We start from the raw sequence: 25160 nt of genomic DNA, 5'->3' as shown, positions 1-25160 counted from the left end.
TAGAAGGAAATTAGGCTCAGGCATGCAATGAAGGCCTGAGTCTTTTACAGCTTTGACCTGGATATTGACACTGGTTTTAGGGTGATGACAGCACCATTGCACTTGTCATGGATTCACATCGAAGGCTAGCAAACTAGAGCCAGATGGATTGGCAAATAGACAGCCCCACTTAGTGATTTCATTTTAAAAATCAAACCTTAATGATGAAATCTGCTATTTCATCATGACCAAACAGATCACATTATTCTTCTCATTTCCGCAGAAGGAATGTACTTAATTGAAAAAAAAAAATTAAGTTGATTTTATAGCTTTACCCAGTTACCCAAATAGACATGGTTGCCATCTAGTGGTCTAACACAAGATAGCCACCACTTTTGGGGTGAGAGGTAGGGTACTCACAGGCAGGGCTCATTGGTGCAGCAGTAACAGGGGGGCAGGATTCATGGGGAGAGCAAGCACACCTGTTTAGAGTAACCACTGACCACACTCAGTCCCAGGCCTCACTCTCACAGCAGGTACAGACCCTACTCTAACACTCCCTTACAAAACCACTCTGGCCCCAAAGAGTTAACAGCTTCATTGAGCAAAGGACTTACCACCATTGAAAAGAAGTTTTGATCTGCTTCACTCTTTTAAGGTCAATTATTCCTTGAATCAATCATTTTCTAAAGAAATTTCCCTAACATTCACTCATGTTGCTAATCAGGTAAAAACCTCAGGATTAGTTGCCAATGGTGGCTAATCACACAGCACGGAGTTCATCTAAACTTAAAACCAGAATTTGTTCTAGACAGAAAATCAAGGACCAGACTTTGGTCTGACAACAGGAAGATACAGTGGCCAGGAAAATAGAAAAAGGTCTACATTGCCAAGCCAATGTCTGTCAAGTGAAATCCCTAGGGTTCTAGAGATAAATACTGGAAGCAAACATCCCTTGCAGTCTCCTAGCTAAAATCAGATACTGCCTGTTTTAACTGTCCTAGGTAACAAAGGCCCCTGATTTCTCTGCTTCTGTAGAGAGGTCACTTGCAGACTCCATCCGTTCTACACACCCTGAAAAGAACCAGAATCCCAGGACATCCTACATCATTGTCAGAACCCATCCCATGATGGGTTTTTGTTAAACTCATCTCTGACTTTGCATACTGAATATCTCTAGGGATGTCAATGTCCAAACACAGCAGACATCAAGTCTTTGTTTAACACAATTTTAATAAAATAAATGTAGAAAAATAAGACACTAGTTTAGATGTTTCAAGGCAGGAACAGCAGGGAAACTGGAAGAAGCAATTTTCAGAAATATAAACATGTGAATCTCCAAAATTTGCATCAGACTCTTGCAAACAGACCTCTGCTTAAATTTTCCACAGAAAATTCTGGAACATGCTTGCTTCCAACATGCAAATCTCCCAGATGAGAAGCTACTGATTCTTACCTATAATGAAGAGAATCTCCACTGCAATGTCACTGACGGTTGTGCTCCGTGTTGTGGACAGGTCCTCATTGCCAATGAAGCACACATTGTAAGGGACCGTCACGGCGACATAAAATGTTGCCAGCAAAATGAGCCAGTCCCAGCCAGCTTTGAAAGTGCTGAAATGCAACAGGATGAACTTGGATTTTTTTGCATCAGAAACTTTATACTCTGGAAATGCTGGTTTATCTACAAACACGTTCTGTGGATAAAGACACAAAGAAGAGAAGGGATAAAGAAACATGCTGTTAGAAACCGAGACTGGATGGCCCTAAACGCACACTGCAGGAGCCACACATCCAACATCAAATACTTTACAAGTGACTTGTAAAGCCTAACACGAGTCTACTGTCCTGTGCTCCAGTCAAGCCAAGGCTTCTTTGGGATGCTAGTCCCACAAAATTCCAAGTGAGGTGAAAATCCTGTCCCCTGAGGAAGATGAAGGCTCCTGTTATATCATAGCCTGTCTGTGATGCTGATGTTCAGGAACAAACTGAATTTTAGTCATGTACAAGTATACCATAAATGATTATGCATAGTACACAATATTGATAATAGTAATAAGCAACTGTTACTGGTTTATGTGTTTTTAATGTGCACCTCTTACTACTATTTCAGAGTGTGTTCCTATGTATTTAAAAAGCTTACTGTCAGCATTTAATACTATATAAGCTGCAGGATCATACATCTTCTGATGAGCTAATTGCTCATTGGTACACTGAGCGATTGACCAGCAGCCTACTGATTGGTACACACAAACGCAGATGCCCAAGGAGGCCCAAAGAGTGTGCTGGATCTCTTGAGAATGGAGTAACAGGCATCTGTGAGACAATGACGTGGTCAATAAAGATGAAGCCCAGCTCCTGTGTAGGAGCAGTATGTGCTCTAAATCGTTTTAACCTCTGAGCCATCTCCATCCTCAACGTGCAATATTAGGCCCCCCAATGGAGTTCCCACAACAAAATTACCCTAATAGCACCCTTCTCAGAATGTGTCATGCTCATTACTGGATTAAAACTAAGCATTTGTTATGTGGCCAGCATTGTGCATGTGTGTGTGTGTGTGTGTGTGTGTGTGAGAGAGAGAGAGAGAGAGAGAGAGAGAGAGAGAGAGAGACAGAGACAGAGACAGAGAGACAGAGAGAGACAGAGACAGAGACAGAGACAGAGACAGAGAGACAGAGACAGACAGAGACAGACAGAGACAGAGACAGAGAGAGACAGAGAGAGACAGAGAGAGAGAGACAGAGACAGAGAGAGATAGAGAGAGACAGAGAGAGAGAGACAGAGACAGAGAGAGACAGAGACAGAGACAGAGACAGAGAGACAGAGAGAGACAGAGAGACAGAGAGAGAGAGTTTGTTAAATAATCTAGATTTTGTTCAGCAAAATACAAAAAGACTATTATCTCAAATGTCATCTAAAAACATCCAGTGTGCAAGAGAAATCCTATGAATAGCATAACAAGTCAGGCATGCCTGCATGCTCATTAGCATGAGCACCGTTTGCACATGAGTGGCTTTCATGTAAGAGTCAGACCCAAAAAGCTCTGACCTAGGATTCTGCTGATGTCAAGAAAGATAGTTTTTTTGTTTGTTTGTTTGCTTGCTTGCTTGCTTTTTATTCCCTAGAAAGAATAGAGATGACCAATAATATTCTTTTGCAAACAGCTGCTTGTTTTCCTGTCAGTACACTGGTGGCACATGCATTTGTGTATTGTGGGTGTTGATGATGTGTCTAATAGGAACACAAACCTCATTATTTTGGATAATATGAATATATTCAGAACCAGACCAGCCATTAAGAAGAAGGGAAGCAGTTACTTGGGGGTTATTATTCAAGTCATGCAGGGGGAAGACAACATTCACCACACAGCTGATTAAACAGAGTCTAGCTAGAGTTTCTGATGGCTGGTGAAGCACTTTGCTCTGAAAGCAGACCAAATTGAAGAGCAATTCCCTTGTTGCTATGAGACAAAAGGAGGCTTAACAAAAGTATCTGTGGAAATTCCGTAAGCCTGCGGCCATGTGCTTGCAGACTTTGTTTTTTTTACCTCAATTAATGAGAGATGCAAGAAAGGTAATAGGAACTTAGATTTGAAATTTAGCTTGAACAGAAAAAAAGTTGTGGACACATAGTTAGTGTAGCCCACAGTGGGTTTTGTGTTTTTGTCTCCATCACTGAAGGAAGAACAGATAAATATAGTATCCTCAGGAATCTCCAGGACACCCAAAGATTCCTGGGACAGTAAGAGACATAGCAGTTGGAGCTGTTTGTTCTGCCTTTGTCTGAAGATAGGGGTTCCCGCCATGTGTCTTCTTTCTGCTGGTAAGTCTACTTAGTCACAGGAGCACATCAAGTCCATGCTGCCTGCAGGGGCACTGCTTCACCTCTCGATGGTCGGTTGGTCCCACTGCATTGTTCCACCACACTACCTATATTGTAGCTGACGGAGAAGTTCCAAAGCTGGACTTTACATAAAACTGAGGCAATGAATTACTTTGTATGTTTGTGGGGTATGTGTGTGTGTGTGTGGGGGGGCGTGTTAAATCTCATTCATGAGCACAGAAGGGAGGTTTGGGGTCCACAAATTCTCATCTCCCCAAGGTTGATAAGGCACTGTGAAGTTATAATGGGCTATGATAAATTCTTTTTTGAAGATTTATTTTGTTTTATGCATATGAATGTTTTCATTTGCATGTATGCCTGTGCAATACATGCATGCCTAGAGACTAGAAGGAGGTATCAAATCCCTGGAAAAGGAGATACAGGCTGATGTGATCCACGTTGTGGGTGTTGGGAACAAAACCCAGGCTCCTCTCAAGACTAATAAGTGCTATTAACGGGTGAGCCATCTTTCCAGCCCTGCACATGAAAGATTGAATTATATATAACTTTTTCCCTAAGCATTTACAATAGGAAATGGTTGAGATTCACCAGGAGCACTTTGAACTTATTTCCAAATAACTACTATCTTTATGTTGTTGCAGAGTAGGATGGAAGAAAGCCTAGAGTGGGGGCTGGACACTGATGAGAGGGTGTTTGCTTTGTGTCACACCAGTTCCACTAAGCTCTGTGATGTCAGACAAAAGCTGAGCATCATGTGAGCAACTTTAAAGGTGAAGTGTCTGGTGTCATTTTCATAGACTACCTCAAGTGTGTAACCTAAAAGTTATTGTCGAATTATAGCTGCAAAACTGTTGTTTACAGTATGGCACTTAAAAATTATACTTAGAATTCAATGCATATCAGGCTTGCCTCAACTTTTGAAGTGTCAATAATTCGGTCCTGCACACATTATTACACAGTTAACTGAGTGGCAAAAAGACTTTACTATACCAGAGTCATTAACAAAATCTTCTTGAATCAAGCACATTCTTACAACCATAAATAATACGCATGGTCACAAAATCGTGCCATAAATGGAGACAGGGAGGAAATGTCACAGTGTTTATAACCTTTAAACACTTGTCAAAGGAATAAGACAATGTTTTTTTAAACAAATAAAATGAAATAATAGATTTAAGCAGCTGTTATTAATTTTGGGGGGAAGGGCATGATTTAGGACTAATAATGCTTTAGTCTATTAATTTGTATCCTTTGAATTATACAAAAGCACTAGTTAACTTCGAAACTTAATTAAGTTTTTTTTCCTAAAGTATTTAGCACTGTTCTTTGAAACACACCTCTGAATGCAAAAGGCAGTAGGAAAATGTTCCTACAGTCACTGTAGGAACACCTGACACAGGGCCTGTCTTTGATGGTGGTACTAGTGAGGGAGTCCTCCTGCTGGGGACATCTAGGCATGGCTAGTACTCCTCTCTCAAACTCCCAAGGGACTCTATCCTATGACCTGAACAGGGAACACTGGAGACGGCTCAAGACAACCCAAGACCAAATTCCCGGCACTAAGGAGATTTGTTTGTCCCAGAAGGACAAAGAACAGGGAAAAGGAACAAAGACAGGAGACAGAGGAAGAGAGAATAAAAGAAGGGGACAAGAGACAGAGGAAAAAGAAGCTAAGGGGAAGGGAGAGGGGGTATTTGTCCCTGGAGACAAAGGACTGCCTCTGGTTAGGGAGGAGATAGATATGGCCCATAGGAATATGGCAGCTTATAAAGGTAAGATTGGAAAGCCTGTGATAGGACGGAGTGTCTAATTTTATTTGGACATGTTGTTCTGTTGAGCCAAAAGGGGGCTTTTGGTTGCTAGACTTTAATACTTTGATAGATGGACCTTGGTAGTCAGCCTCAGGAGGAAGAAGTGGCCAAACGTGAGAACGATCTCTGGGGGCTAGCCATAGAAACGTAATGTAATGGTTTGTAGCAAGGCAGAGGGAATGGGAGAATGGCAGCACCTACCAGAGCCACATTTGCCATGCTCGGGCTGCCTAGAGTCCAGAGTCCCTTCAGCCTGTACAACATTTATTTCTGCTGGATAGACAAACTTCATTCTTTTCTCATTTCATAGACTAAGCAATCAACATCAAAAGGAATTCAAGTCTTTTTACAGGAGTTTCCATACAAACTTAAGAGCCTAAGTTAAAGGTATTATATCTCACCCTCAACTCAGACTCAGGCCTAAGGAGGTCTTTCTTGTGCCTGTGATTGCAGTATAAGATCATCTCTAGGGAAAAGCTGCTCAGGAACAAGACAGTGATTTGAGGCAGAAAATTAAGGTCTAAGCCCCTTAGCTGATTCTTCTGCTTTAGTGGGGGTTTTCCTCATTGCTAAGATGGACCTAATAGAAACATATGTAGTGCTGGCTTGCTGTGAAAATCAAGTAATAGATGTAATGAAGGAGATTTTAAATAGCTAGTATGATAAAGTGTTAGTGATTTGTGTGTGTGTGTGTGTGTGTGTGTGTGTGTGTGTGTGTGTGTGTGTGTGTGTAGTTAGTAGACCCTTAAGATTGTTTTGCCTGTAAATGCAGTGTCTTTTCTGTCTTTCCTTCTCTCTTCTTATTGTCTGACCATTAGCTGTTCTCTATCCTGCTGAGAAGGAAACAGCGAGTGAGGCCAGTGCAGACCACGCCTGGCTTCCGAAGCCAGGGTGCCTGTGGTCTCCGTGTCTCTGGGCTGACTAGGCAATTCTTAGTTACTGCCCTTCACTCTGAAGCTTGTACTTCTGAAATTAAGCAATTAAGCAAGTCACTAAGGAGTGGGAGTTATGACTGTTTTCAAACAAATTTTTAAGTAATGCTTTCTAGTTTGTTATAATATCAAGGTTTAGCAAACTGTTTGAGCTCAGTGAATCTCAAGTAAATACTTCTCAGCTAAAGCAAGAAGACTGTGTGGACTTTCAGCATAACTAAATCTGCATATATGCATATTGTGTATGCTCTGTCTCTCTATCTCTGTCTCTCTTCCTGCCCCTGTCTCTTCTCTGCCTCTGTCTCTTTTTGCCTGCCTGCCTCTCTCTCTCTCTCTCTCTCTCTCTCTCTCTCTCTCTCTCTCTCTCTCTCTCTCTCTCTCTCTCTCTCTCTCACACACACACACACACTTAACAATATAAAACTGTTATAATAAGTTAGGACAAAACCAAACCCACCACCCTAAAATAAATGTAAAGATGACCGGATATCTTGTTTCTAAAAACATAGAATCTGTCTGGTGTGCCCCTCCCCAGCACAATGGTGCACTCACAACAACAAAACTGTATTCTTTGTGGTGTGATAACACTACGATTGCACATGTTTTACAGAAATGCCTCGTGACTGCTGACCTTTCCCAATTTCTTTTTTTATGGGCAAATGTAAGCCAAAGTGGGAAAAGGAAAGCTAAGAAATTCAATAGATGAGTAATTGGAACCTTTCCTTAGTGAATCAAGCATTGCTCTCCAGGGGAACTGATGCGTACAATGTACACACACACCACCTACATTATTTATTTTCAATTTGTTCTTTTCTCTTCTTTGCAGGTGTCCTGAGATGTGATAAAGGACGGCTCGGCTCCGTCTCCGGGCTGAGTCAAGGTGGGTCCCTGCTCTTGATCTTCCTTTGGCTCTGTCTGGAGGGAAACAAGACTCATAAGACACCAAAGAACGCAACATTTCCTCCCAAGGATGCCATGTGCAAGAGCATGCAATATTTTATGTATTTTTTTCAAACACTTAAAATCGTCTGCTGCCCCTGGATGACATTTAATTTACTTTTAGTTCAACAGAAGTTACTTGCTTTCCATGATGATTATAAGTGCATTGTTACTTAACCGTCTAAGTAAAATATACGTGAGAGCAGGACCACAAGAGCGTCAGCAAGCACAGGATTCTGTTTCCGCCACACCTTCACTCTTATCACTAACTCTGCTTAACACTTAGAGAAGCTTCTCACCCCTAGATAACTTCTAATGCAAATATTAAAGTCACATTTATAATTAGTTTTCTATCAATAGAAAGTTAGCATTAATCATCAGTGTGATACAGCCTTGTAAAATTTACTATCTCTCCGCTGTGAATTTAAAAAATAATTCTTTGAAAAACCATACAAGCCATTTTGGTCACACTCATCCTCAACTCCTCCCCTTAACTCCTATTACTTTGTCGCCATCTACCTAACCTCCCTGCCCCAACTCTTCATGTCCTCTTTTTGTTTTGTTTTGTTTTGTTTAATAAACAGTGACTTCAATTTGTGTTGCCCATATACTTCCTGGTGCGAGGCCATCCACTGAAGTGTGGTCAACTTATCTGGAGCCATACCCATAATGAAAACTGATTATTCCTTCCCGACAAGCTATCAACATCTATAGCTCCTCAACTAGGGGTGAAGGTTCATGAACTGCCTCCTGCTCTGTGTTAGACTGTTGACTGGCTTGATCTTGTGCCAGTCTTATGCAGGTAACCACGGTTGCTGTGAGATAGTGAGTGCACTGGTCCCCTCATGGCCAGAAGACACTGTTTCACTCCATTCCTCCCTAAGCTCCACCTCTTAACAATCTTTCTGACAATGCCTCCTTAACTTCTGCCTCCTCCTCATCCTCCTCGATGGCCCCTTAACTTGGGGGAGTAGGTGCAAATGTGATTTGCGGCTAAATACTTACATCTAGTCTATGCAATCTGAGGAGTTGTTAGCTAATGCATTAAACACTACCCCACTGCACACAAAGAAATTTCTGTGATGAGGTGTGAGAGATGCAGTAATCTATGGTTAGAGAGATATGAACTTTGAGGACTATTTCCTAACTGGGACAAAATAATGGGAAAAGGGTTGCCCCCGGGGGCTGAGGGCTTCCCAATCATTAGTTCTGGGATATATCTACAATATTAGGCACATGTTTCATCCACAGGAGAGGGCTTAAATCCAATCAGAAAGTGGTTGGTTCCTCTGTAACATTCATGCCACTTTTGCATGCATGAATATATCCTGCCACACTGATTGTTATTGTATTTCAGGGGCTCACTGCTGGGTGAGATTGTTGGTGACTCCACCACCACCTCCACCCAGACAGAAGCCTGCATAGCAGTTCTATGAAAGCTAGGCAACAAGGAAGAAACTTCATGGAGAGTACCAACTTGGTTTCTTCAATTCCTTCATTTTCAAACAAATAACCATTTCTTGTCAGAGTTATGGCTGAAATTTTATTACTTGATTTTTTTATATAGTTAAAAATTAAAAAGTTTGTATTGTCAGACATCAATTTACTTGTGTTTTGGTGACTAGACATTACATCTTGAAGAACCAACTATTTTTGTCCATGGAAAAATTGCTTTTTAAAATCTATGTGTGTTTCTTCTGAGATATTTATCCTTTTGTTCCATAACTTGAATTTTTAAAAATAAGATACACTACATTACCATAGATTCAAATAACTACTGGAAGATTAAAACCTACAAAAGGAAAACACTCACATTATTTATTGTAATTGTTAAATTTTCAGATAAGGTCTCATATGTTAACTTTTATTTACTTAGCATCTTACATGGTCCACTTAAGACTGGTAAAGAGAATCTTAAGTGTCTTTCAATGTACAAATAGCCTGAGCTTTGGGACAGTGTCTACAGGAATTTGGTAAGTCAAGAAGGCTTCTTATGAAATGTTAGTTAGGTACAAAATGCCAAGCATAATTATAATGCTATTAAGAAATGGGCCTGAGTAGGTATTCATGACAGTCAGTTACCCAGTTTCCTTCTCATGGAGAAATCTAATTAATAGCTGAGATTTTCCAAATCAAACATGAGCAGTTTCATCATCATAAAAGAAAGGGAAGTGCCAAAGAAATGTGTTTGTCTTAATTTTGGCTCTAAGTGGAAACAACACATGTTCTCTGAAGTCAGTTATTACAACTAAACCCTCATCCACACTAGACTGTGAAAACCATTCTACTTACAGGGCCTAAAAATCTCCCTGTTTAAAATTTGTCTGGGTTTTCATTCCTGACCAAAGAAACAAACAAAATTCAAAATTAAAATAATTTACAAAGCAACTCATTCTTCTTTAATAATATACATATAAAATATTTACTTCAGAGATACTTATAACATGTATATGTGAACAGATCCATAGACATGTATGCACGAGTACAGCTGTCTACTGCAAAGAAGTCAAATGTCATAATAAAATGCTGTCAATTGCAGCCCAGGTGTGGCGGTGTTAATAGTTGAACAAGCTAGACTTAGATGAATTAAACACAATGTGAAAGAATGATTCCTGTCTATCATTACAGCAATATCTCAGGAACACAGCCTTGAAAACAGAAGCAGCAGACAAACATAGGCACTGTGGCAAGATGTTTCATTGTATTTACATGGTCTCAAAATGAAACATATTTTTAATAAAAAATAAGTGATGTAAAGTGGTATGCTACCACAATGTCACTAAAGTAGTGGTTGGAAAATGCCATCTCTAGCTGGTCCATTACATCCCTTATGAGGTGGTATTCTCGTCAAAGTCTTCTGCTCAACATGGATGTGGATCTATGGTGGTCTAGAAAAATATTTTACAGTATATATGTTTTAATTTTAGATTATTTTTCAACAAAGCCCACTAAGAAGTGGGTAACTACTTAGCAGTGCAATCTGACTTAACTCCCCAGAGTGGTAGTGTGACTGTGCACACATTATTGATAAAGTGAATACAATCTGTGACAGGCTTGGGCTAAGAAATCTGGCATTTTTGAGGACACAGAGGAGTTACAGTAAGTCAGGAGGAAAGGGAAAGCCTGTAGATCACCCGGGGCCATTGAAGCTATATCAGAACCTACCTCCTGACTCCTCTACATCCACAGTTCTCAACCTGGGACTCAGCAATCCTTTTAAAGGGGTCACCTAAGACCTTAAACCACTGGTTTAAATATTAGTTAAGGCATAGCTTTAGTTGGCCTACACACACACACACACACACACACACACACACACACACACACACACTTGCATACACAGGCACATGGACACACACAATATTCGCCTCCTTCTTCATAAGAGGCCTCCTTTGGGGGTGCAAGATGTCTTCTTTCCAGGAAGATGGAAGAGGAAGTAGATGGAAGTATACAGTAAGACTCTTCAAGTGCACATTTTACTTTTATTCACACCCTCCTAGCATAGAGCAGTGGTTCTCAACCTTCCTAATGCTGTGGCCCTTTAGTACAGTTTGTCATGTTGTGGCCACCCTAAACCATAAAATTATTTTTGTTGCTACTTCTTAACTGTAATCTTGCTACTCTAATGTAATGTAAATATCTGGTGTCCAAACGAGATAAGTAAAATACAACAGGAAAGCCATGTACTACCATCTTCCTGTATACAGGGAAGGTCTTAAAAAATTAACAAACAATATACAAATTAGTCGAAACCTATGCCATACTCATTCAGGTTTGTGACAAAGGTGGTCCTACCTCAGGGAATCTTTATATGTTAGCATGTACACTTAAATACAGAAGTCAACTGATCATTCCACTAAATATGGTTATGGAACTCAATAAATATCCCTTCTAAAAAAGCCTTGACAATCAACAATGTGGCAATTATCTCCAACTTGGTAGGATATCTATTAGTTGTTAAGAGCAGAATCATTTATAATATGGTTTTTATAATTTACTAAAGGCAAAAATAAGAAAATATTGAAATGGAAATATAAAAGTTATTATGAACAAAATCACAAAACCATAAAAATTCCAGGTAAAGAATGCTGGTTCCTTAAATATGCAACTCCCATCTTTTTCTGTGTTTATTCTCTATGAGCTGGGTTGTTGTGGTATGGGTATGGATATTAGTTCCTAGAGTATTAAAATAATGCAGCTTTACCAAAGCTATAAATATCAGTGGTGTGAAACAGGAAATGAATTCTCTAATCTATTTCACAGACATAGCTACACATTTTGATGATTTTTTTTCTTGTACTTTCCCCTCCCCCATCTCTGACGTCACATAAAATAATCAACATGGGGACAATCACTCACAGTTTATGAGAAAAACATGTCACACCAGCAAACCTGATAAAAAGCACGAGACTGAATCCATTCGATATAAATTTGCATGTTATTTCTTTATGTTTGTAATGCTGAATGAACATCTAGTTAGCCAGTAATCCTGCTTTTGTGAAGGAATGGAAAGACTGTGACTACAGCTGGATAGACAGCTCAGTGGTTATGGAAAGAAGGCTCAGTATTTAAGGGTTTGCTGCTCTTGCGGAGGACTTGAGTTCAGTTCCAGCATCCAGAGAGGCCACTCATAACCCTGAGTAAGTCCAGCTCTGAGGCTTCTAAACATCTGCTCTGGCTCCTGAAGGCACTACACACACATGGGCATATATAGAGACACATATACCACACATAAATAAAAAGTTAGTCTCTTTCTTAAGGCATGGAAAGAAATCCTGTCAAAGCTGGCAAAGCTATGGTACCTGCTAAGCCTCTCTGCCTAGATAAGTCAAAGGACTAGCAAACAGAGGAGTGCACAGTTGACATTGTGCTTGTCCACAGTCCTCACCCCTTAGCCCTCAGTCTAAACTGAGCTCAGTGAAAGAGCATCGTCTTGGCAAGGGCCACATTTCCTTTGTAGAGCATCCTGCATTCAATGCCCACTCCTCATGAGGGTATTATGAGTATGCCGTAGAAGATTCTGTGCTTGACCAAATAAATAGATAGATGATAGACAGACAGACAGACAGACAGATAGATAAATAGATAAATAGATAAATAGATAGATGATAGACAGGTAGATAGATGATAGGTAGATAGATGATAGATGAAAGATAGATTGATAGCTAGCTAGCTAGATGATAGACATAGACAGATAGATAGATAGATAGATAGATAGATAGATAGATAGATAGATAGATAACAGATAGATAAACATATATAAAATAAAAGGCTCCTAAGGATGCTCAGTTTCAACTGGTGGTGAAGGAATGGGGAACCAGTAAATGATCTTGAAATCTCATTGCCCATAACCTGGTCCTCCACCCAGACTTCCAATATGTCTTCTCATTAAAGTCCCTGCAGTCCCCACCCAATAGCTCTTTACGAGATCTTAGCCCATGTTCTTGGTGCAGAGACACAGACAACTAGTGTTGTGAGTGAGGATGGGGGGGATCTGGGCTATGGTGTAGAGAATATGCCCCGGAAAAGCGTACTATCACAGAGACAGCCAGGAGGGGAAAACAAGGAATGCTGGAGCGTCCTGACAAAGGGGCGAGCTTACTCTGTGAACTTCTGATTAACGTGCTTGAGGGAAGACAAATTGTTATCTTCCACATTTTCAAGGTTGTAATCTTGAGCCATTTCTGCTGCTATCTGAAATACATCATTAATTAATAATTCCTAGGGAGTTATATGAGGTGTGAATTTTATGATTCTTCATATATGAAACTTTAACATTCTTGCAAATTTTGTTACTCTGATAATGGCACAAAAGCTATCTGGAAATTTCAAAACAATAATAAATCATACTGCATTTGGCCAGCTCTTTCCTATCATCATGTGCCTGGCAATTCTAACCAAAAAAGTATTTGTTCATTTATATTTGAAGCAATGGCCGTCATTGCTACTGGATTTTAATAATGTGCATGAACTTCAAAGTGTCAGGTGTTTTACAAATTACATGCTGGGAGAGAATATTTTTCTCTATCAGATGACAGAAGCTTCAGAATATGTGAAAAACTCTAAAAACTGAGGATGAAGAAAGGCAATCCAATTGGAACAAAATAAGCAAGAGACATGCGCCATTTACACAAGCCTGGGGGATGCGAGTCTGGAAACCACAGGGAGACATTGACACACATCTGCTGTCCAGAAGTGGAGGAGAGGAGATGGAATCAAGATGGGGCACTGCATCTTTGCTGCACTTCCAATGAAATGGAATGTCTAGAGGATGGCTTGGCTGTTTCTAAGCATCATTTTAATTTAATTTTGCCACTGTCATATATGTGTGTGAGTTATTGTTCATGTGTACACCCATTTCCTTCTTAGAACCCTTTCCCACCCTACTTCCCTTCTTCCCAAATAGTTTCTCTCCTGTGATGCTTATTTGGGGGTGGAGGACCCGTGCGGGAAGTCGTAGCTGTCATTCACGGTTGCATTGAGGCCATGCTGTATCTATAAGAAAAACAGTTTTGTTGGACTTTTACAAATAAACCTTCAGCAACACTTCCGTATAAACCAGCAATTGCATCGCTGGACACTTACCCTAGAGAAATAAAGACATCTGTGGCACTTTTCCAAAACTGGAAATAATTGCAATGTCCCTCATTTAGGGACACACTTGGTACAGCTACGTCAAGTACCACAGTTTTGGAATAAAAAAGAGCAAACTGTTGAATCAGACAGTAATACGGGTGGATCTCCAGGGTACAAAGTCCCGGAGGCTACCATTTGTAAAACTTTTCTAAGGCAGGAGGTAGACCATCTAGTGGGAGTCAGAGGTGATGGAGATTAGACAATTTGTCTATTAAAGGGCAACAAGAGGGGATAAACACAGAGGATGAAGCAGAACACTAATCCCCAGTGTGGCTCTGCTTGCTTGAGAGGGGAAAAGAATAAGAGCTCAGGGCTGTGGGTCCAGCCCCTGGTAAGGTATCTGACTTTGGGAGATCCTGGGTTCTAGCATCAACACACTCCCCAAAAGTCAACCTTCTGAAACATCCCAGAAAGAAAAGTTTGTTGTTGTTGTATCATTCTGTGTTTTAAATTATGTAGCTTTGCTGCAAATGCCTCTAACCCTAGCATTCAGGAAGGAGAGACAGGAGGATTAGGAGCTTCGGGCCAGCCTGGACCGCATTGAGACTCTTTTGCAAAAGAACCATTGCATTTTATTTGGGTTTTGTTTGAATATTATAGCATGCAGCTATGGCAGCTCACCCTTATCTGTTATTCCAGCCCTTGGAAGAGGCAAGAGATTTGCTTTGGGTTTGAGACCATCATGTAAGACTGGGCAGTCATGTAAGACTCTGAATTAAAAAAAAAAAGCAAAAAGGGGAGGTCTTTGTGCCATTGGTTACAAAAATTAACACTTTTGATGAGAGGGAATAGAGTGGCACACATGGTTGGCCCTGCTGTCCAGTTCTTGGCAGTACAGAGTCGATTACATAAGTGGTGGCCACTAGGAGAATGGGGCAAGGCAGGCAAAGGCCTCACAGTACTATCCGTAAATCTTCCTGGGAGCTTATATTTACTTCACAATGAGTCTTCTCTTCTAACTGTGTCCAATGTTAGTCTGCCTTACGAGTGTTGTTTTGGGAGGCCTTTTTAATTACTCTCAGCAGTGAGAACTTAAGTAATACAAAAGCCTGGAACTAGTGCTGGCTTGGCCTGTAAGTCTGTGGTAGTTTGAAAGTTCTTTCCCCGAGCATGTCACTCTCAGCTGTTGTAAAATAGTCACAATGAATTGGTCTCTCTAGATAAACAATTCTGAGTTTACAAATGAACTTTACCCTCTCATGCCATAAAACATAACAGAAATTGTGTGTATCATTATATCTATGACTCATGTGCCTTGTGTGACACATAGATGCACATAGTTTATTATCATATTTCTAATATTTAAAACAGAGACTGACTATTCACAGGTTTGTTAACTTTTTTTTCACACAAATGAACAACAAATGAAGAGGAAACTCTCTGTGAAGCCGTGTGTGGCCCCAGGCATTTGATTTTCTGAGGATTCTTCTCAATCTGACAAGACCTTCGCTTGACAAGTGTCCAGTCACCATTTCCCTTTATCTAGAGAGAATCTTCAAGAAGCCAAATATGTGGCTCAATTATATATTTTGGACCCATGTTTTATACAGACTCCATAATTATTTTTGATTTATTTATTTCTATTTTTGGTGGATATTTTAGTATATATATGTAGAAATAATTAACAAATAAAAACTGCTCATTCTGGTTGGTTCTGGTTTTGAATACATGTTAGGAAATGCAGAACACATTGGTACTGTTCTCTTCTAGGGCCCAGGCTCATCCTACTGTAAATAGGCAGCTATACCACCTGCACGCCCTCCCCGACCCCGTCCATCCTCTTCTGAGGGTAAGCAACAATGCTCAGCTTTTAATATGCTTATGCATTTTCTCTTATTTGTTCTTTGTCATTAAAAATATAGAAGGAAAAATTTTAAAAAATCCTTGTCAAATCAACCTAAATCTGAAATACCGTGCTTTTCAAAAATTAGAATTACATTGTTTAAAGTATATAATGGGACATATGAGATTTGTGAGATAATATCTTACATTAGTAGGATTATATTTCCTTTGCTTTCTGACATCAAAATAAGATATCCTTTGACTCCTTTCCCTCAAAACACAGTTTCTAAAGTAGAATGTGTGGCATCTGAACTTCTTCTTTATCCACAGCTACTTTATCTTTGAGGTATTTTATGACTTGGCCACTCCCCATCACTAACATTGCTTCCAAATACTTGCTCTACATCTGCGACAACTGTGAGTACTTGGGCCTCACATCCCCATCAAATTGATGAGGCAGCAGGTCCTTCTATCATGGCCTTTCCATCAATTACTTCAGTCAGTAGAAGGTCACTGATCTCACTCACACACACACACACACACACACACACACACACACACACACACACACACACACACAAATCTATTTGGCCACTCTAAGCAAACAAAAGCCATGGCTAGGAATTCAACCTTTGAGGGAAAGTTATAAAACATAATCTAAATGTAGAATCAGAACTCTAAAACATATCAATAGCAAAGGCTTCTTTGAGGCAGACATCCCTCCATTTCCGTGTGTTGTAAAGCCTGGACCCAAGTTTGGGTTTGACTGATAGTGTCCTCTTTACCTCTATTAAACTGATTCTCTTGGAATATTTCAAATACCAACTGAAAAATCAGAAGAAGTTGGGAAGAAGCAGAGGAGCTGTGTGATATGGTGTGTCTGTCAGCCTCACAGAAGATGGGGGCTGGACTGGTAGAGCTTAGAACTGCCTGCTCCAGACAGCGTAACACACAGGGGTAGAGAAGGGACTTACTAACTGGAACAGAGGACTCTGTAATCAGGCTCTATCCACTTAGAGGATTTGCTGGGTTTAATTGTTCTCTGAGAAGAATTTATCTGACTGGAGGAAGTTCAAAGGAGTTGCTATACAAGAACTGAGTGAAACTCGGAAATAGAATGCCCTTAGAAGTCAATGGCTAGACCCAAGCTTCCCTTTGAGTAGAAGGCATACTGCGGAGTTAGAGGAACTCAGGAGAATTCTGAGAGATTATTACAAGAGACGGCCCTTTTTCTTGAGAAAGGGAAGCAAAAGAGTTTTCCATAGTTTTTTAGTACAGTGTGAAGGCAGGAAACAACTGAAATAAGATAAGCTAATACTCTGAGCCATAATTTAATTTTAAAGAATTACCCATTATGATAAATTCTTGGCATGAAGAAAAGTGTAGTTTAAACAGCCACCAAAGAAATGCATTTCTTTTGTACAACCTAAAAATGCTTAATGGCAAAGTGACTTTGAAGGGCTACTCAGTTCACCGATTCTTAGAGTATGTTTTTATTCTTCCATTTTTAAATAGTGCTAATTACAGAACAAGGAAAGGGGTGCCATAATGTATTGTTATCAACCCAGATTTTTCACTTGGCTTAAAAACATTTATACTATTGTCCAGATTGACCTCAGGTCCACAATCCTTCTACCCCAGGCTCACCCTTAAAGACATGTACTAGCATATTTAGTCTCAAAATACAGAAAGTCTTAATATTAAAAGACAATGAAGTTGGAAGTTATTAATTAATATAGGAGCAGAACTATCAGCTATTTGGAGACTTTAGAAATCCTATATTCCTATCCTTGCATATTAAGATGCTTAAGTTATGAAATATAAACAAAATACCCAGAAGTTAACAGAGAAGTAACTGGAACAGTTTGGCTTTTTGTTGTTCTTGTTGTTTTCTTTCCAAGAATTATTTATTCACTTATTCACTTTACACCTGAACATCCTTTCCCCTATTGTCCATTCACCTTCTCCTCAGAGAAGGGGAGGGTCTCCCATGAGTACAGACACACTCTGGCACAGTAAGTGGCAGAACTAGGCACATCCACTCCCACTGAGGCCATACAAAGGAACCCAGCTGTTATTAGCAATATTGCTATTGTTGAGAAACTGTGTCACTATGAAATCCAATTCGGCTTTGAATTCACAATCTTCCTGCGTCACCTTCTTGATTTCTAAGGTTACAGGGATGGCCTAGCAGGATCAGCCTACCACATTTTCTATTTTTACAAAATTTGTGCTTCTTAATAATGTAAGTCAAGAAAAGGCTACCCTCTAACTAGATAGGGCTGTTAGCGGAGGGAGGGGAACACTAAACACCCACAAAAACTTCCACCACAAATTTACTCTGCCTAGAAGATGTGCAGAGATAGAGCAGAGATTGAAGGAATGTCCAACCAATGCTTGACCCAACCCAAGACCCACGCCATGGGAGAGAGCCAACCCTGGCACTATTAATGATTCTCTGCTGTGCTTGCGGGCAAGAACCCATCAGAGTTGTCCTCTGAAAGGCTCTGCCCAGCAGCACTTCAAAACTGATGGTGAGACTCACAGCCAAGCATTGGGATGCATAGGGAGTCTTGTGAAAAAGTGGGGGGAAAAGTTAGAAGAACCTGGAAGTGATAGGAACTCCACAAGAAGACTAACAGAGTCAAGTAGCCAGGGCCAAGAGGGGCTTGCTGAGACTGAAGCACCAACCAAGGACCATGAGTCTCAGCATTTGTTTCAATCCCCAACTGGGTGGAATCTTTCAGAGGACCCCCTATGGTAGGCGCCTGTTCGGTGCCTTCATTTCAACCACTTCCGGTGCCTGTTCTACTTGCCCTTCTGAATGAGAATTAAACACTCTCCTTGAGGCCCTCTTTGCTATTTAGTTTCTTTAGGTCTATGGACTGTATACAGTCATCCTGTATTAAATGTCTAATATCCACTTGTAAGTGACTATATACTTTGTGTGTCTTTCTGGCTCTAAGGTTGCCTTACTCAGGATGATCTTTTCTAAGTCCATTTATTTGCCTGCAAATTTCAATTTTTCTTTGTTTTTAGTATCTGAGTAGTGTTCCATTGTATAAATGTATCACTATTTCTTTATCCATTCTTTGGTTCAGGGACATCTAGGTTGGTTACAGGTTTTGTCTGTTATCAATAAAGCTTCTATGAACATATTTGAGCAAATGTCCTTGTTGTATGATGGATAATCTTTGAAGTATATGGCAGGAGTGGAATAGCTGGGTCTTGAGGTAGAGATATTCCCAATTTTCTGAGAAAGCACCAGATTGCTTTCCAAAGTGTTTGCACAAGTTTGGACTCCTACTACCAATGGAGGAGTGTTCACCGTTCTCCACATCCTCACCATAATGTGCTGTCACTTGAGGTTTTTTTTTTAATCTTATCTATTCTTTTTTTAAAAAAATTATTAATTTATTCATATTACATCTCAATTGTTAGCCCATCCCTTGTATCTTCCCATTCCTCCCTCCCTCCCACTTTCCCCCTACTCCCTTCCTCTATGTCTGTGACTGAGGGGGACCTCCTCCCCCTGTATATGCTCATAGGGTATCAAGTCTCTTCTTGGTAGCCTGCTATCCTTCCTCTGGGTGCCACCAGGCCTCTCCATCAAGGGGAAATGGTCAAATATGGGGCACCAGAGTTCGTGTGAAAGTCAGTCCCCACTCTCCACTCAACTGTGGAGAATGTCCTGTCCATTGGCTAGATCTGGGTAGGGATTCGAAGTTTACTGCATGTATTGTCCTTGGCTGGTGCCATAGTTTGAGCAGGACCCCTGGGCCCACATCCTAGCTATTCTGATGGGTTGAAGCCTTCAGTTTTCAGCCAGAAGCTCAGAGAGTTAGAAGTCCAGACCAGTTAATATTTTTATGATAGAGACTTTACCTACTAGTTCTTAGTTCTTATGTTTTCTAAATAATTTTTAACCTCTGACTTTTTCTTCAACATATAGTTAAGGCAAATTAATCAGCTTATATTTTTATTTTAAATATCCTTTGCTACAGCTATTTGTGGCCTTCTATTTGAAATTATATTCACTTCAATTCTCTCTCATTAAAAAATATTGATTGGTGCTTTAAAATAAACATTTAGTTCTTTTAATTTTCTTTTGCCATATGTTTGTTAGTATCTATTTAATTGTCCTTATATAGTTCCTTTGTTGATTTTACTTTTACCTTTTAATTCGTATACAATGTGGCAGTTTTTCTTACTTGTTAGCTTTCTCCACTGTCTCCTTGTCACCTTCTCAGCTTGTTTTCTTTGTGTCAGTCTTCCTCTTTCCTCCTTTATGTTGCATGTGATCTACTACCCTCCTTATGCTTTACTTAAAGCCTCTTTCCTCCCTTTCTTCATGGATCCCTTTCCAGTTTGTAATCATCAGTACACACATATAAATAAACACATATGAAACCTAGAGGGCTGGGGAGATGGCTCAATGGATAAAGAAAGCCCTTGCTGCACAAGGCAAGGACCTGAGTTCTGTCTTCAGAACCCACATAAAAACCAACCAACCAACCAAAACCTGGGTGTGTTGACACATGCCAATGATTCCAAAGACAGGCAGCTCCTGGGACCTCTCACTCAGCTGATAAGCTCTTTGATCAGTGAGGGACAGTGTCTCAGAAAGTGAGAGGGAAAGACACTGTGGAAGCCTTCTATGATCAATTTCTGGCCGCCACACACATATATAGACATACAGACACCTGCATACACAGGAACACACACACACACACACACACACACACACACACACACACACACACACACTGATTATGTACTGATTATGCTTTCCCCACCACTAAAGGCACCAGGACCCTCCTAACTTCTTCCATCTGAATAAATATCCTTTCTGTCTCTCCTTAGAAAACAAATAGGCATCCAAATAACAAAGTAAAATAAAAACAAATCAACTGGAATAAGATACAGCAAAACAGAAAAGCCAAAGAAAATGTACAACAACACATACAGACACAGAGACAAACAAGAATCTCACGAAAACACAAAGCCAAAGGATATAAAATCTGTACGGTAAAAAAAAATAAAATGAAAGCAACCCTGACAAAACAGGAGACAAAGAACCTCCAAAGATGCCATTGAGTTCATTTTGGACATCAATTGCTGGGCATGTGATATGCTCTTAAAGAATGATTTATATCCCCAGTAAGAATCTATTGGAGAGAATAGATTTTGGAAATGGTTATCAATTGTAGAGAGCTTCCAAGTTAGGTGTAAGACCTTGTATCCACTTCTCTTCTCTGAGATGGATCCCATATCATGTAGACCCATGCTGGCCCTTTGCAGGCTGCTACAATCTCGGTGACTTCATATGTGCTTCAGTCCTTCTGTGTTTAGAAGGTACTGTTTCCTCAGTCCTTTCCATTTCCCCTGCTCTGATAATCTTTCTGCCTCCTCTTCCACAGAGTTCTCTGAGCCCTGAAGGGAGGGACTTGATGAAGACATTGCATTTAGGACTGAGTGTTCCAAGGTCTCTCACTTTCTGCACATTGTTTGGCTCTGTATTTTTTCTTATGTCCTGTAGGAGTAGGCTTCTCTGGTGATGGCTGAGCAAGGCAGTGATCCATGAGAACCAGCAGAATGTCCTCCGGAGTTATTTTATTGCTACATTTGTTTAGCAGACAAGTAATATTTGCTTTCCTCCTAGGTCGCTGGGTTACCTGGTGTCAGGTTCTTTGGTCATCTAAGAAATATTAGGGATGGACTGCATCTCATGGAGTGGGCCTTACATGCAACCAGATATTGGCTAGTTACTAGACTAGGGTTACAAAGGACATATCTCAAAATAATAGAATCGATTTATAGGAAGCCCACAGCCAACATCAATCTAAATAGAGAGGAAATCAAAGTATTTCCACTAAATAAGGAACCAGACAAGGCTGTCCACCTTCTCCATTCCTATTCAATATAGTAATAGAAGTCTTAGCTAGAGCAATAAGACAACTAAAAGAGATCAAGGGGATGCAAATAGGAAGGGAAGAAGTCAAAGTATCTTTATTTGCAGAAACTGTGATTGTATATATAAGTCACCCCAAAATTCTATCAGAAAACTCCTACAGCTGATAAACACTTTCTGCAAAGTAGCTGGATACAAGCTACTCAAAAAATGAGTAAGTCTCCTATAGGCAAATGCAAATGGACTGAGAAAGAAATAAAGGAAAACAGCATCTTTCATAACAGCTCAAAAAAGAAAAAGAATCTTGAAGTAACTCTAACCAAGCAAGTAAGAAACTTGTATGATAAAAACGTTAAGACATTAAAGAAGAAGAAAAAAAAAGACATTAAAGAAGATAACAGAAGACTCCCATGCGCATGGATAGGTGGGGCTAACATAGTAAAAATAGCCATTGTGCTAAAAGCAAGCTTCAGATTCAAAGCAATACCCATCAAAATTCCAACACAATGCTTCACAGACATTGCTTTCTAGTTGTAATCATTTGACGTTAATTTCATTTATCTTTATGGCTGAGTAAATTTCACACCACACCCCACACCCACACACACACGCACATGCACACGCACACACACACGATATACTACATGTTTGAATACATTCATCTGTTAATGAATATGTAGGCTTATTTAATTTTTAAAAATGAAAGCAAATTTTTAATGCTAGCTGGGCCAACCACAAAGCAACTCAGCCTATAAGAAAATACCTGAACTTTAGTTTAAACAGGTGAAATTCCTATGAAAATGCCAGTAGCATTAAAAACTGTGTGCCTCACATTTAAAGAAAGAATTCTCACTCACACTCCCCAAATGACCCGATGCACTCAGGGTGCATTCAGTAGTAAAAGAGTACAGAGGCCCACGACTTCATCATCTTGCATTAGACCAGGTCTTGTCGTGTCAGAAACCCATTTCAAAATTCCGTTAAAGTTCTTCTAGGTCAGCATGTACCTATTAATGCTGACAACAGCACACGGTCAGAAAATGTAGACCACAAGAAAAACTTTAAACACAATTTTCCTACACTATTAGAAAATTAAATGCTTGAAATTTTAGAAGTCCCCCTGACATTCTGAAGAGTCGGCCTCCGGAGAACTGGTTGTTGCTCAGTCTGAGCCAGTTGGATGAGGCTGTCTGTCCTTCAGGGGGGCTCGCAGGAGCTATCCCGTTAAACTTCACCTCCACACTGGAGATTATGACATTTTAAGATAGAATAGAAGAAAAATAAACCAATATGATGGAATTTTAGCAGCAGCAGAGTGTTCAATATACCCAGCCACATCACAAATATATAATTATTCTTTGTCTGTAGCTGCTGCCTTACAGGTGAGAAAATTTGAAGAAATGGCAGCTTTTCTGTGGTAAAATTGTCTTAATAAAGCCAGTCTATTTATACTAGATGGAGAGCCAAAACAAAACTTAAAATTATACTATTAGTGGGTGACACTCAAAGAATGATTCTTGCAGACTCTACTTCCTGTATTAAATATTACTCCCAGTTTTCTGTTTGCAATAGACTAGAGTGGCTGACACTAATTTCAGAATAATTGCGATGTTCCCAAATTAAACTAAATTTTAATTGGACTCAAGTGTCACAATAGATGACTTTCTGCTAAAACTGATTTAGCAAAAAGCGGTGAGAATTCATTAAGACTGTTTGTTTGAAACAGTTTTGTTTTACAAGGTAATCCTTGCTGGCCTCCAACTTAATACATAGCTCAAACCGAGCTGGAATGCACAATTCTCCTTGTGCAGTCTCTTGAGTAGTAGTAAGATGTTGTATGTTAACACTCAGAGTCACTACACCTTACTGCAGCATATGACACAGTCTGACACAAGGACAGTGCTTCTGGCACCAAGCTACATAATCAAATTTTGACTTTGTGAAGCAGATTTTCTAGTTAGAAAGACAGATGCGATTGAGGTAGGATGAGAATACATTTACCATCAAAAGCAAGAATGTGTTGAATGTAAGTAAGAAACTTACCAGGGAGAATAACAAAAACAACAGAACAGAAACTGGCCTCTGACCGAGTCTAGAAAATATGTTCAAACTCACGGAGGAATGATTATCTGAAACCAAGAGATCTTAAACAAAACTGTTAGTACACTCTCTGGTTTCAGGAGAGACGTCTAAAGCCCAAACCTTGAGTACTTAGCTATGAAAGCTTTAATGAAGTGACTTGAACGTCCCTCTAAATCACTTTGTTGCTTAGGTGCTTAGGGCTCGGTTTTAATGAAATTATCAGGGCTATAAATAAGGTAACTATTTAGCGGTACACACTAAAGAAATATGTCTCTGTATATTCTAAGCACAGCAAGAGTCTCCTGTTCACTATTTTATTGTGACGCTTAGTCTCGTATGGTTAGGAGTTTTCTAGAAATCTAATCATATAGAATAAAATATAAATCACAAAAAGGGTTTTCTTTAATTTTACCTTCTCAAAATGTATAGCCACTCAATTGTCCCTAAACATTGCTATTACTTTCCATTATTTTCCCCACAGAATTTATGAAGATTGTGAGTTATGCTATTTCTGGAATGCTTTGTGAACAGTGTGGCCCTGAGGGCAAAATTTAAATGCCTCTTTTATATAATTTTTTTTTAAAAGGAAGAATTCAGGTGAACATTCTGTTACTGAAAAAATTTTCAGTGTCTTATTTCATGTAAAATTTGGATCCAATAATTAGGATACAAATCATATAACGTCCCCCAAAACAACATGGGGCCTGAAAGTGATGGTAAATATTTAGGAACACAAAGAATTAGAACGGATGGCTGTAACTTTTAGGTGCCATATCACTAGGCAATAACCCTAGAAGAAAAAAAAAGTACGTTATATCAATGTCATGGTGAGCATCAGTAGATTATCAGTAAGAGGAAAGTGTCAAGCAAGACTCTAGGAAGAACACAAGCAGGAATGTGTACGGAGTTCTCAGGAGGAGAGAATGGTTAGTTGTCAAAGTAGACCAGTATGTCCTAAAGCGTCTTTTTTTGGCACCATCACTAAACTTAGGAAAATGATATGTGACTATTATCTATAGTGTTTGATATTATTTAATTTTCTTTTAATATGTTTTTGTTTGTTTTTTTTTATGACAAGGTTGCTCTGTGTAGTCTTGGCTGTCCTAGACATATTTTATATACCAGGATGTCCTCGAACTCATACAGATCCACCTGTCTCTGCCTCCCAGAGTCCTTGGATTATAGGTGTGCAACCACTGTGCCCAGCTTTCTTTTATTTTATTTTTGCAGAAAAGTGCAATGCAG

At 39.7% G+C, this 25160-nt stretch overlaps 1 protein-coding gene across 1 annotated transcript in view; it reads right to left on the bottom strand.

Annotated features, from left to right (window-relative positions):
* Positions 1-25160, bottom strand: part of KCNH8 (potassium voltage-gated channel subfamily H member 8) — a 367339-nt gene that overhangs the window by 173322 nt on the left and 168857 nt on the right. Inside the window, exons 4-5 of the mRNA XM_084753676.1 lie at positions 7353-7480; positions 1436-1676 (exon numbers count right to left, since the gene is read on the bottom strand). Coding sequence (XP_084609802.1) covers positions 1436-1676; positions 7353-7480 — 369 coding nt within the window. The remainder of the gene's footprint in view (positions 1-1435; positions 1677-7352; positions 7481-25160) is intronic.

Source organism: Acomys minous (genome assembly GCF_964271855.1).
Source record: "Acomys minous genome assembly, chromosome: 13".
Classification (NCBI taxonomy): Eukaryota; Metazoa; Chordata; class Mammalia; order Rodentia; family Muridae; genus Acomys; species Acomys minous.
The sequence above is the reverse complement of the archived record's forward strand: the minus strand, read 5'-3'. Positions and strand labels throughout refer to the sequence as shown.